Source organism: Leptonotus elevatus, chromosome 2 (assembly GCF_054856555.1).
Source record: "Leptonotus elevatus isolate MCC_2025b chromosome 2, RoL_Lele_1.0, whole genome shotgun sequence".
Classification (NCBI taxonomy): Eukaryota; Metazoa; Chordata; class Actinopteri; order Syngnathiformes; family Syngnathidae; genus Leptonotus; species Leptonotus elevatus.
In genome coordinates, this window is record NC_141240.1 from 26,369,236 (window position 1) to 26,382,981 (window position 13,746).

A 13,746-nucleotide genomic window follows, 5' to 3' on the forward strand; every position below is an offset into this window, starting at 1 on the left:
AAGAAACTTGCCAACGATGTGGATTTTTTGTCTGAATTATCGTTTTATCATTCCCAACTTCAGCTCATTATATGCTTCTTATAAATTTTACCTCAAGTGCCCCTACCGTTGGCCTTTGTTTTTTTCAGAAAAAAAATATGAGTACTCAAGAGTACAGATGCCAGCTTTCAATTTTGGTGAAAATAAATCATTTTAATCAATAGTAATTCAGATTTGACATGACCTGTATTTATGTACTATATCTATAATGAGAATTGCTTAAATGCCTATTGTCTAACCTGCTAACAGAAGGTATCGAAACAGTAACTCTAGGAATGGAAAGCAAATAATTTCTTCAATGAGTAACTTAAACAATTTAAAGGTGTAGTTTAAATCGGTTGAGTAATGTGGAGTGGGGGTTATGGAAAATGTCTCTTAATTGTGGTCTTTTTTATGAAAACGTGCCATTCTGAAAACAGATTAATTATTGGTAGGCTATGGCAAAAAACGGTTCCCTAGGATATCTTGATTCAGAATAAACTGAACATTATGAAGTTGAAAAAAATGAGCGTGTTGAGTTGAGAAATGCAGATTAATTAGTTTTGTAAGATTGTCAACATTTCTGCAGTAATTTCAGAATTATTGTTTTGGAAAATGTGAAAAACTGGGGGCGGTGCTCAAATAGCTTGGTTAATTTAGGCATTTTTAATGGAAGATGTGAATGCTGAAAAAAAAAATCATTTTGGGATAGTGACATATAACATTGAAATACTGTAAATACGCAACATAATTTAGCAAATAATTGTAATCTTAAAATGATAGCTGGATTGCTGAGGTATATTTTAGCCACAGACACAATATACAGTATTCTTACTATTCCAGTCGCCCAAAATCGACTAAATGTGTGTGTGTGTGCGTGTACAGCAAAAAAATATCTCTTTTTTTCTTCTTTTTATTAAATTAGAGTTCCAGACTGACTTTTTTTCTTTTACCTGAATTTTTAAATTGGCTGAAGGGTAGAGCAGAACTTTGACAGCAACAAAAAATACATTAATCAATAATAGTAATTGCATATTTAAAAAAACAACAACTGTAAACTTATTGGTTGCACTGGCACGAGTAGAGTGCAAATTTTGCTGCGCTTTCTCAAATTTTAGAGGTAACACGGGAGGGGAGGGGCGAACCAATGTGTAAATGACGTCATCACGTACGCGGCCGACTCCTCCGACCTGCCCTTGAAGCTGAAGCTCCACACAAAACTGCTAAGATGGTCGCGTACTGGAGACAAGCCGGGCTCAAGTGAGAACAAAGACCTCGATGACACGCATTTTTAGTTTGTTTAAACGATTGACGGATGCACGAATAGGTGTACTGTAGCGTAATATGTTAAATCTTCAGTTTTACGGTTTTGACGGATCTTTGCTAGTTAGCCGCCATGCTAATGCTACTTGAAGTCAGCTCGTCCACACCGTTAACGCTTTACTTGTGCTGCTTCTCGCGTCGTCCATCCAAAACGTGCTGTGTTCCCGATTAGACATACGACCACGTATCGACATATGCATTGTCATTGTTGTTTTTTGACATACTATAGCTTTCACTTTAACGTGCCGCTGGCCGATTGTGTGTTTGTCCTCTGTGCAGCTACATCCGCTTCTCGTCGATCTGCGCCAACGCGGTGCGGGCGGCCCTAAAGCCACAGGCGCAAAGTGTAGCGATGAAGGCGGCCGAAGCCAATGTCAAAGTCGTCAAGCCCAAAACTGCATGTAAGTTCACGTCTGAATACGTGGATCGTTCAACACCAGGAGGGTGACTCATTTTGTTATGGACTTTAATCTCACAGTGTTTCCCAACATGAAAAATCTCACCGCACGTCATCGACCAAAATTGGCATGCCTTACTCTGTGTGAAATTCGGGTCTTTTTAATTGAACACAAAGCTCACAAGATGTCATGATTTACTCTCTTGTCTTGGATGAATGGCAGCAGGTGGATACACAGGTTGTGAATTACATTTATTTTTGCTATACACTATAAGTGACAACTTTGGTGAGACTGGACAAATACTTCGGACACCACTGAACTCTCGAAGCACCCAAGTTGAGAATCACTGCTAAAAAAAATAAATCAATACATAATTTGGCCTATTATAATATGCTTGATGGCTCATGATCATTGTGCAGACTGATTGCGGCAGCTAACAAGCTAAAGCGTTTTTATTGATGCATGTTACTAAACCGCTGGGTAACGTACACCTGATCAATTAAATATTATAATACAGTCATGTGGTCCGTTTTATTTTCCATTTTGTATTTTTTGTTCAGAGCCTAACATTTAAATTAGGCCCAGCTACACAGGTCAATAACGGAGCAGAGATTTTCCTCACAAAATATGTCAGTAGGTGAATCTGAGTAGTGTGAACGGCAGGGGAAAAATCACCCACTACCAACACACATCAATTTAGTAGACTGTATATTTATTTTTTTACTCTTGTTTGGTGTGCTGTGAAATTTTTGCAATGTAAAATATGTGCCTTGGCTCAATAAATGTTGGGAAACACTAAAAGAGGCTAACCGTCATACTATATGAGGACAATGCATCTCTTTATGGATATAGTTATGTTGATAATAAAAATAAAGTGCAATCCTTTTGTATTTAAGAAAAAAAAAAGATCTGCTTTCAACTTGTGTATGTGTTCCTAATGAAGTTTATGTTGTAACTACTAGGGCAGTCCGCCTAACCAAATTGTTGTTGTTTGAAAAATGTTTAGACCAAATGATAATGCTTTGTAAAGTATTGCGAGGTCTTAGTTTTCGTCTTCTTCTGCATTTCAATCAAAGTGCACCTAGTCAATGTGCATGCTCTGTTCTAGGCATTTATTTCATTTCATTTCTGCCTCTGCAGGATGTGCTCCTGTGATGTAGAACGCTTCCAACTGCAACTGTCTGAAAAAAGATGGAGGACGATGTGATGTCCTGAAGAGACGATATAACATCATGGAAATTCCCTCCCTGTTATTTGTAATTAAAGTTAAATTAAACCAGATTCATGCTAAGACTGATTTTTATTTTATTTGCGTTGACAACTTCGAACAAAATTTTAAACTTTGTGAAAATGTATTGTAAATGTGTAAGACTTTCAGTTCAGTAGTTTGTACAAGGAAAATCCAAAACCAGGAGTCAATGCCCTCAAAGAGGTTTTTAGTAAAAAGGAACAAACAATTCATGTTAGAAATTAAGGAGGAACATTGAACTACATTTTGTTAACAGAGTATGGGGAAAATTAACATTCATTTTTGTGTGCACATTTTAAATGGAGGAAAATACAAAGAGACTCCAGCATCAAATCAATTAATCACGTAATTGATTATTAGTATCAATCCCAATTAGAAATACATGCAATCAAGTGGGCATCCGGTAGACCATTCATTTGTATTCTTCTGGTTTAATGATTAAATCACTTTTAAGTGTTAGGTGTCATGACACCAGACATTTGTATAATGTAAACTTCATCTTGCTTTTGATCACAGTCGAGATGCATCGACATCCATCATTTCCTACTTGAATGATTTATAAAGCAGCCCTTTAAGTGGCAGAAGAGTTGACCGTTTTCTGCAACATATATTCAGCTGCATCCGGCGGAAAAGTCCACAGAAGAGCAGCAAGTTCCCAGTCTAGCTGCCCTTCTCTCTGGTCATCTTGATCATGGTCTCGGGCGATCTGTAGAGGAAGATGAGCTTCTCGAAGAGCGTCTCCTCCAGCTCCATCTCTCCGGTCTCGCGCACCACAAAGATGTCCGTGCACAGCTTGAGGACGCGGTCCACGCACGGCAGCTCCTCAAACATGATGGAGCGTGAGATGCCGTTGAAGAACTCCCTCACAAACTTGCCGATGACCAACACCACTGACATGTAGAGGCCCACAATTCTATGGAGAAAGCAAAGCAAGTATTGCTCGGAAACGTCTTGAGTTTATGCTCCTGTGAATTAAATCCTACATATTTAAGTGACTTGTTGGACTTCACATACTGTTAGGATTTTTGCACCCAGGTTACCTACCCGTGTCCAGCCAAAAAGCCCAGACTGGCTGGGCTGACTTTGTCACTGAACACCACGATTTCGATGCTGTCACATTTGTGGTCAGACGAGACAAGTGCCGGAATGCACTCCTGTACCATCCACCATTGGCCCGCCTCCCGCTGCGAAGTGCTGTTGACTTTTCGGAGTCTTATGGACAAGGGTCTGAAGAAAGCCAGGAGTTCTGGACGGTCAGTATGGCCTATGGGCAACACAAACAGGGACACTGTTAACAAATAGCAATATAACTGCATAAAATGTACTATAATGAATTAAAAATATAGCTCATGTTTCGATAGTGTAAACTTGGATGCTTGTATTTAAAAGTTTGCTATTATAAATTGAAAAGTGGGCTAATTTATGTAGGCAAAACAGCATGTTTATTCAGCCATTAACATTGCGTCATTAAAGAGTTAGTCATTTTCAACACTTTAGATAGGTCAAGAATTCATAAAAATGTTTGTCATTGTCATAATTGTATATTTTTGGAAAAGTATGACATTTGCTAAATTGGGACTTATGAGGTTTTGGCCTGACGCCAGCGATATGCAGGTGAATAATTCATTGATTGTTCCATACTTGAGCTATTGCATTGAAGTGTGGTGGGTGTGCTGGTAAAACCTACAATGAACCCTTTTTAAAAAAAAATTTTTTTTTAACAGAAACGTACGATTTGTGTCGTTTTCAGATGTGGATACAGAGGTCACACTAATCCAATATTTATACAACTAAAAACTTTAAAATTTAATGAATTGATGGAGTTAAACCGCCTTCAAATAATATACAAAGTCCATCATTAAATTTTAACAATTAACATGCAAATCACAAAAAAAGGGGGGAAAGTGAGTACAAATTAAGAGGAATTTATATTTATTTCAAACCTTAATATAGAACAAAACAAAAATAACGATGTATTTCAACTCAAGGTGTCAGTTTGTGGAACAATCTGGACATAAAACTAAATCATCTCAGTCTCTTTGTATTTTAAAAAACAAAAACAAAAGCACAATTATTGGAAAAATACATACAGCACAAGGTCATTTTGTTTGTTACATTGAAAGCGTCTTGACTGCTTGCTGTCACTTATTTTGTGTTGATCTTTTTTTGTGAGGCAGATATAAGTTTTACTTCTATTTTGTCTCCCTTTTTTTTTTTTTTAAATAATGAAATAAAAGTTTTTAATTGAATTGAATTGAAGAACTGAACAAAAATGTGTCATGACTGTTATTAAAGCATCAACTAACCTATGTTCATTCTGGTTGCCATTTTGGACTCTGATCCTTTGGGACCCCTGAAGAATTTGGGCAGCAGTGAGTCAATAATCCTACCAGGACAGAGAAGCAGATCGCCAGTTAGACTACATTTCAAATATCCACTTGAGGCTGTGTGGTGCGACTATCTGGCTTGTCATTGACTGCGACTCACACGTGTTCGCTGCTGTTGCCTTTCAGCATGTGGACTATTCCTTCCTTCAAGTCCTTGTCTTCAAACTTCACCGTGTGTTCCCCCACTGTCTCGGCGTTCATCGATATGGAGGCATTTCTAAAACAGGATATAGTATGTAAAACGCCTGGGGGGGAAAAAAAACAACTAAATGAAGCCAGCCTGACCTGAGCAGTGTCCATCGTAGCGTCATGTATAAATGAGGGGAGTTGCTGAGATCCTCAATCATGGCCTCCCGATTGGCCGGGCTGATGCTCCAAAGCAGGCTGGCATCACTCTTGATCTTTGCAATGATAATGTCTTCAGCCTCATAGTTCATTATGAACTGCATAGCGGACTTGAGGAGAGAGAATAAATAAAAGCAGTCAGTCAGCCATTTTAGTCTAAATAAATAACAAAAAAATCTGTCTGGAGACGCAAAATATTTGGACATTGTGATGAACAAAACAGTGTGTTTGTGTTATTGTTAGTCTAATGTACTGAGGGCCCAGGTGGGCCCTAATTAGAGCTGCACCAGAACAGGAAAATATGAGAGCAACAAGTTCATGTTCTACTACCCTTTGTCTTCTGTTTTCTGATTAGTTTTTATTATTTTTCAATAATACTTTTTTGCCTTTCTGACATTTTTGGCAATTCTATGGACACGTGTGGTCATTCTGCCTCTCTTCTTCCTTTTTTGGACATTTTATATTTATTTTTTCCCTGCAATTTTTATGGTAATTTTCTGGATTTATTTTGTTTTTGGATTATAATTTTTTTGGTTACTTCTTGGATTATAATATTTTCTTTTTTGCCTTTTTTTTTATCCAATTATCTGACATTTTTGGCAATTTCGTAGACTTTTTGTGGTAATTTTCTGCTTTTCCTCTTTTTGGACATTTTATTGTCACTTTTTAGAAATTGTTGGTCATTTTTAAAACTTAAAAAAAAAAATCTCGATTACTCTCTTTTTTCTGATGACAATTTTTTTTTTACTATTTAATTTTTTAAAATTTATTATTTATCATCTAAATTATTAATTCATTTAAATTATATTTTTAACAAAAAAATTAAAATAAAAATCTATTTATTTCTACAAACATTTTTTTTTTAAGAGATCCACAGGGGGCCACAGGAGACGGACCAAAGAGCCACATGTGGCAGACCCCAGTAGTAGTAGTAGTAGTAGTATTGTGAATTAGTGAACTAGACATTTGCTTTATTGAAGAAGAGAAGCTCATCTTACTGGGTAGGTTGCGTAGACTTTGGTGAGTCGGTTGAATGCCGCTTCTGAGTAAGAAACTAAGTTCTGCTCCTGGGCACTCATAGTGAAGAGAGGCTGCAAACAAAGGGAGTGACCCGTGATAAATACACTTGTGGCATTGTGTACAACACCAAACCAATTATGCTTGTCATTTCACATCAGTTGACAGTAACCACTATTATTGCTGTATTGAACACATATACAAACACATAGTGGCTGTAATTACTTTTCCGATAATATCTGACACCACCATAATACTTTCTAGATGCCCTGTGTATTGCGTAAACAAATGTCCCTGGCCACTACGAGAGTAAATACGACAAAGTGAATATCAAACAACAAGCACGTGAATTCCTCCTGACCTCATATCCAGCAATGCTGAGTTGAATGGAGACGTCAATAGGCTGATTTGTGACACCGGCTGCTGATTGGACGAGAGACATGAAGAGCAGTGGGAACCAGATGATGCCGATGAGAACAAAGATGAGGAGTCCTCCCATGCCGTATTTCACCACCTTCTTTTTCTTTTGTCCTGGCGGGTGGGGGAATTTCTGAAACAATGATCAATCAATTAATAAGGAAATAAAATACTACCACACTGCTTTAGAATTTTTGTGTAGACTTTATTCTTAATCATTTAGATGTAGTGGCACACTGTGGTCCCAAGTACTGCCAATGCCACACTGACAGTTATTTTCTACCCAAGACCCTGTAGAGTCCATTCAGAAATGTGTTTCAAAATAAAATTGAAAATAATTGCTGGAAACATGCAAATATATATTTTTTTACATTAACCATGAATTATTTTTCACCATTTTGGTTTATCTTTTGCATGTGGCTTTGACAAACTTGGAAATCTGGCATGACGTTACTTTTTCAGACTCCCTCCAGCACTTGAGGATGAATATATTGGCATAGATGTCTTCCACACAGATCCAGCTGGACAAGGACAGAGTGGTGTCGGTCCAGACCCAGTCCATCACAGCCCTTAACTCCGTTAGGAAGGGGACCAAACGAAACCTGGCAGAAAAATACAATGTAATGTCATATCGTGTGTATGTTTTACTCCTTAAAAGTTCTAGTTAAAGAAAGGCAGCACATGGTTACCCTTGGAAGAGGAAGAGATTAAGGTAGTTGAAGTTTTTAGTGAGGAAATTTCCCAGGATGCGATTTGGGTAGCCACACTTGATCTGGTACGCAGATAGGCCAAAGTAAATACACTTTACAAAGTACCACAGCTGGGCGACAGGATTACGGTTGAATCTCCTGTGTGCACAACACAAGACATTGAAGGGGACATCAACAGTTGTTTTTTATTCCGAATGAATGAATGAACACTTTACCTCTCAGTGACCCCGGGTAGGATAAAGAACATCCAGAAGTGTATGCCAAACACTAACACCACTTGGAAAACACACTTTCCCAACAGAGATTTCTTCAGGTAGAGTGCCCGGTCCACTATCATTGTACCAAACTGGATGAGCAACATGACCAGGAAGGCTTCAGGGACCTGGTCCTCAGACAGCGACTCGGTGATATCGGCCGCTGCTGAGTATTTCTATACATACAGACTAGCATTAGACAGTGATAACTGCGTGTGCTTCTACACCATTACAAATGACAACCACAATCATATTTTGCAGTACATGATGTTCAAAACAATCAGTATTGGCTGGTGTAACTAATAAAGAGGCCTGTTCCAAGGTGACAACATAAATGTCTCACGAGTCCCAGTTACTTACTCCAAAAGCCCAGTACCCGTATATGGTCACGATGAAGTTGACGACATCGATGAGAAACATGAGGGCGTAGAGGTCACACACGGGACTGTAGTCTGGGTGGATGATGTCATAGAAAAACTGCCTTATGGGTAAGTAGACGTGAAGGGCCCTGAAACAAATGAATACAAATTATCTATCTATCTATCTATCTATCTATCTATCTATCTATCTATCTATCTATCTATCTATCTATCTATCTATCTATCTATCTATCTATCTATCTATCTATCTATCTATCCATCCATCCATCCATCCATCCATCCATCCATCCATCCATCCATCTATAAAAATGCCTATGCTATATATAAAATACTTTTTACTTTTTTACATTTGAATGATGAAAATATTATAATTTATATTATTATTTAGAACAAATCTAAGTACAATTTAATTGTGTAGTTTTTTAAAAATAAAATATAATTTAAATGTGTTTGTAAAAGTGATTTATTTTACCCACATTTCGGTCAGTTATTTATATTTAAAACAACCAAACAATTTGTAATGATAAGTTCAGACCAGTGTTTCTCAACCCTGGTCCTCGGCGCACACTATCCAGTTTTCTATGTCTTCCTATTCCAACGCAGCTGATTCCAATGAGAGCTCATCAGAAGCCTGCTAACGATCCTCACTTGTGTTGGAATGGGGAGACATGGAAAACCGGCTGAATAGTGTGCCTCGAGGACCAGGGTTGAGAAACATTGATTTATATGATAGATACATGAATAAATACATTCATTTTTTTCCTCAGAATATTTATTTAAATATGGACTTTAGTGATGAAGGCCTTGCATTTATGGCTCACCTGAGAATCAAATTCTGGATTTTAAGAATTGAACATCCAACTAACAAAAGCTGTTTTACTCACACCTCAATGACGGTGGTTTTAATCTGGAGCATCCTCTCCCTAATCAGCTGTCTGATCCTCTGTCTCCTGGTCAGCGGGGCCTTTTGCCGACGCCGTCTCTTCTTTTTGTTGTTCTCCTTCTTGGGCTTGCCTACTACAGATGAAAAATTAAGAAATCATGTGAGGAAAAAATAAGATGTCTTTCAAGAGCAGAGCAGAACTCTACAGTAGTATTCATTTTATCAGCCATTTTTAAATGTAATCACAATTTTAGTCCAGTTTCAATCACGTGTGTTAGTTTTTATCATAGTCAACCTCATCCCATTTTTATTTAGGGAACTTTTAGTTGACAAAAATCTAGCATTTTAGTCTTTAGTTTGGTCCAAGAAGACTTCATTTTATTTGTCGAGTTGTGGTCAACAAAAACTGTCAATGTTTTAGTCTAGTTTTAGTTAGAACAATCATTTTACCTCCTAAAGCTGCTGCTAACCATGACCCGATAAGCGGTAGTAAATGGATGGATGGACAATCATTTTACCCCAGTATATTTGTTGTTGTTTTTTGTCATCATACTGATAATGTTGAACATTTCGGATCTAAAACTATTACACATCAACTTATCTCTCATCTTTTTGATGAAAAACAACTTCTAACACACACACAATTACAGTATATCAACAAGTACGATTGCTCCATGCTACGAGCTAGTAAAGTAGCCAGCAGTAGTTAGCGGTTAGATTAACATTATTGTAGTTAGATTGTTACGTTATAGCTTATTATATTAACGTTATTTTTTAAGCTTTCACTGTCCCATGTGTTTGTGCATTTGCACTCGCTAGCTGCAGATTGGAAAGGGTGGGTGCGTCACTGAGTTACAATTAGCAGAGAGGATTTTATCAAATCAAATAATTTTCATCTTGTTTGTATTCATGAACTAAAATGTCCACACATTTTAGGCCAGTTTATATTAAGTGAAGTACATTTTGGTCTCTTCTTCATTAGTCGCCGAAAATGCATACTGATTTAGTCCCAGTTATTTTTTTTTATTAATCAGGGTTTTAGTCTCGTCTAGCCTAATTTTCGTCCGGTGAAAAATGTGTGTTGACGATAATATTTTTGTTTAGTTTTTGTCAACGAATTAAACCTTTTAGAAGAATTCGGTTTGAACATACGATATTATAGATTCATCCATTTGTTACTAATAAGTTGAGTTGAATAAAAAAAAAAACTATATAGTGAACTGAAGTGACATAAAGTGCATGATTTTCAGTTTAATTGAAACTTGCATTAAAATGTAATGGACATTTGTAGGTGCAAAGTGCAGGTGTAAAGTGCTGCCAAAAGGCCAACAGTTTTAGAGAAGTGCGTCTTGAGTGTTCACCATCAGATTCTGTAGAGTTTCCCCTCTTCAGCTTCCGGAAGATGGAGGTGGTAGACGACTGGAGGGGGAGGAACTTCAGTCGGCGTGCTTGTTTCTCCTTTTCTCCTCCAGTAATTTTCTTCTTGTCCACCTTCTTCTTTAGCTTCTTGAAGAAATCGGGCATCTCCACTTCCTTGTTGTCCCACAGTCCGTGGCACTGTGCAGTCATGGACACTTGTACAGTATATTTTGTGTGGACAAGAATCTTGGGATACAGCTTAATTAATTCAACAAATATTATTATCAAAGATGGCCAACTGTCAGCCCATCCCAGCTGACAGTTACTGCTGCAGCTGAAAAAAAATAATAATTTTGCACATAAAGCGCATCATGTTATATGAACCTTGAGAATGGAGCGGTGGAAGAAGAGAGCAAGCAGTTGAATGAGGTCAAAGAGGACATAGCCGTCCTTCTTCTCCACCCCGATGATGTTGGGCAGGGCAAAGGGACGTTCGGCATTGATGCCTCGGTAGGCAGAAGTGGTCCAGGGGAAGAAACCGAACTGGAAGAAATACTTCACCACCACGTTCAGCTGAAATAAAATAAAAAATTGGGGGGGGGCATCAGACAAAACAAATAAAGTGTCATTCATTGGTAACTTAGGTGGGATATTTAAATGACTACATATGATATGTATCAGATAATAACATCCATAAACACATTTTCTATAGCGCTTGTTCTCCTTATGATTGCGGATGATGTTTTGTGAGTTATGCTAATGTGATTGAACGATGTTCCTGCGAGTCGTTGTACTTTTTTTCTCTTTTTTTTTTAAAAAGAAGAATGGTAAAGGGATACTTGACTCATTGAGCCATTTTCAGCAGTAAAAAGTTAATATTTTGTCCAAAATTAATTTGATAACTTCATTATTTTTCATGTATACTTTTAAAAACTCATTTGTCCACTTGCTGTCGACTGAAGATGACATCACCTGTGCTGAGGAAGTAGGTAAGTACCAGTCATGGCTCAGTTTGCTGACCAAACCCCGACAACAGGTGAGCCACTTCCTCGGCACAGGTGATGCCATCTTCAGTCGACAGCAAGTGGAAACATTTGTTTTTAAAAGTATTAATTGTACAAGAAAAATAATAAAGTTATCAAATAAATTTTGGACAAAATATTCACTTTTTATTGCTGAAAATGGCTCAATGAGTCAAGCATCCCTTTAATTTATTTCCAGTTTTGAGACTATTTACGATCATAAAATCCAACTTTGATAATTTTTTAAACATTGACATTTTAATGCCAATAAAGGTATTGTTTTCAGATTGATTGATTCAATATTCTATAAGATTTTTTAAGGATTCCTGGCAACCCTGAAACTGTACAAATACAGTATATACAGTACTGTATATTGTGTTTTACATTCATATTTAACTATATTCATAATTTCATATGTTTATGTGGCTAAAAGGAAAAGCGTGGGGAGCCCCTGTTGCAAAATGCAGTCAACTAATGAGGCAATCATTACACAAAAAAAAAAAATCTACACTCTTTCCTTTATTTTGCACCAATTCAATACAATACAATTATAATACTGCTACAGTGGCCAGGGCTTCTTCCTTGACAATTGGGACATGTTGTGGTTACATAAAAATAATGTAGTACAGTATACATGGTGCCCCAAAATGTTGTTTCCTAACTCATTTGCTCCCAAAAACGTTCTATTTCAAATATTGCCATGGTCTCAAAAACGTATTTATACGTGTTTATGGGTTTTTTTAATACTAGAGCATACAGAAGGCTTTGACGCAGCCTCTGACTTGAAGAGGTCGCTTAAAGCAATGGTAGTTGTTACCACAAAAAAAACGACCAATAGGTGGCAGCAGAGCATAAGAGATCAGCCAGGGTCATGTTGCAGATTTGTGAATAATGATGAAACTTAGCTATATTCTAATGCTAATTGCTGCAAAATTGAAACAGAAATGTACTTTTTTTTCCTGATTAAAAAAAGAGATTCCAATTTTTCTTTTGGTAGGTTCTATGTTTTTATAGCAATAGAACACAATATTCTGTGGGCCTTGCAAAATCAGTCAAAATCCAGTAAAACAGCTGGGAGCGAAGCGGGTTGCTTCAGTGAAAATGTCTGGGTGTGAATGAGTTAAATAAACTACACAAGGGTAGCAGTTTTTCCATTGCCGCGAGGTGGAATGGAATTGCCAGGTGTGTGAATTTCTGTAATTTGTTTGTGATTGACCCCGATTGTTCCCTTGGCTTTTATCTACTTGATGTTGTTAAAACAGACCTCAGTGTAGATGATTGCAGTCATCCAGAAGCGTTTGCTTGGCCGTGGCACAGACAGCATGGCCCACATGAAGATGAGGATGGGCAGGATGAGGGAGAGGAGCGACGCCGACACGATGTGGTTGAGGATGATGACGAAGTAGCACAGCATCTCCGACTTGGACATAATGGTGTTATAGAGGGCAAAGATAAGCTTTAAAGGCCTCGGAAGCGTCAGGAAAAACTTGTCGGACTCTGAGATCTCGTCATTCTCAAACATTCTGTGGGAGGAGCGGAAGGGAGGGGAAGACATGAACAACTTGAAATAATAGCGTTGGCTTCTGATTGGCTAATAATGAGTAGACTGACTTGTTGAGCAGCAACTCGCTGGCAGTGAGGTTTCGTCGTTCCTGACTTAAGGGTCTTGGTGACTCAGAGCCATCCATACTTATTTCTAGGATTTCCTCCCTGAAGCCAAGGGAGGTGCATTCTGGGTACTGTAGGTAATCATCTTCCTCAATTTGCTGGGATTCATCAAGTAGCTCCTCCCCCTCCACTGCCTCATCTTGTTGTCGCTCCAGTTCATCAGACCCCTCTTGTTCGCTCCACTTTTCATCTTCATCTTCCTCCACATCTTCTTCTTTTTCAACGGGGCTTGCCTCACAGCTGCTGAGAAAAAATTGTGGTAGTTAAGATCTCATTTGGGCTAGAAACGGTATCTACTTTTTGCAATGTAAGGAAT

The 13,746-nt window shown here is 37.9% G+C and overlaps 2 protein-coding genes across 4 annotated transcripts in view; one reads left to right on the forward strand and one right to left on the reverse strand.

Moving 5' to 3' along the window:
- The first annotated feature begins 1,145 nt into the window (after positions 1–1,145).
- Positions 1,146–3,020, forward strand: atp5f1e (ATP synthase F1 subunit epsilon). The gene is made up of 3 exons (XM_086069645.1): positions 1,146–1,278; positions 1,621–1,742; positions 2,880–3,020. Coding segments are annotated over exons 1-3 (156 nt in total). The 5' UTR covers positions 1,146–1,246; the 3' UTR covers positions 2,882–3,020.
- LOC147179389 (piezo-type mechanosensitive ion channel component 2) overlaps positions 2,980–13,746 on the reverse strand; it is a 40,417-nt gene continuing 29,650 nt past the window's right edge. For 2 of the 3 annotated variants that reach the window (XM_086069638.1, XM_086069640.1), the window contains 16 exons: positions 13,374–13,673; positions 13,027–13,285; positions 11,125–11,313; positions 10,743–10,938; positions 9,383–9,515; positions 8,479–8,626; positions 8,080–8,294; positions 7,844–8,002; positions 7,609–7,756; positions 7,099–7,287; positions 6,719–6,811; positions 5,661–5,830; positions 5,476–5,592; positions 5,295–5,374; positions 4,033–4,252; positions 2,980–3,901 (listed from right to left, as the gene is read on the reverse strand). In XM_086069638.1, coding sequence (XP_085925764.1) covers positions 3,649–3,901; positions 4,033–4,252; positions 5,295–5,374; positions 5,476–5,592; positions 5,661–5,830; positions 6,719–6,811; positions 7,099–7,287; positions 7,609–7,756; positions 7,844–8,002; positions 8,080–8,294; positions 8,479–8,626; positions 9,383–9,515; positions 10,743–10,938; positions 11,125–11,313; positions 13,027–13,285; positions 13,374–13,673 — 2,869 coding nt within the window. In that variant the 3' untranslated portion in view covers positions 2,980–3,648. The remainder of the gene's footprint in view (positions 3,902–4,032; positions 4,253–5,294; positions 5,375–5,475; positions 5,593–5,660; positions 5,831–6,718; positions 6,812–7,098; positions 7,288–7,608; positions 7,757–7,843; positions 8,003–8,079; positions 8,295–8,478; positions 8,627–9,382; positions 9,516–10,742; positions 10,939–11,124; positions 11,314–13,026; positions 13,286–13,373; positions 13,674–13,746) is intronic. The other variant, XM_086069639.1, reaches the window with a different exon arrangement.

What these genes read in the sequence shown, in the direction of transcription:
- atp5f1e (XM_086069645.1), top strand. Translation starts at nt 1,247, where the DNA reads ATGGTCGCGTACTGGAGACAAGCCGGGCTCAA. An exon ending in TGGAGACAAGCCGGGCTCAA is followed by an intron (nt 1,279 to 1,620) that starts GTGAGAACAAAG and finishes TCCTCTGTGCAG; the next exon opens with CTACATCCGCTTCTCGTCGA.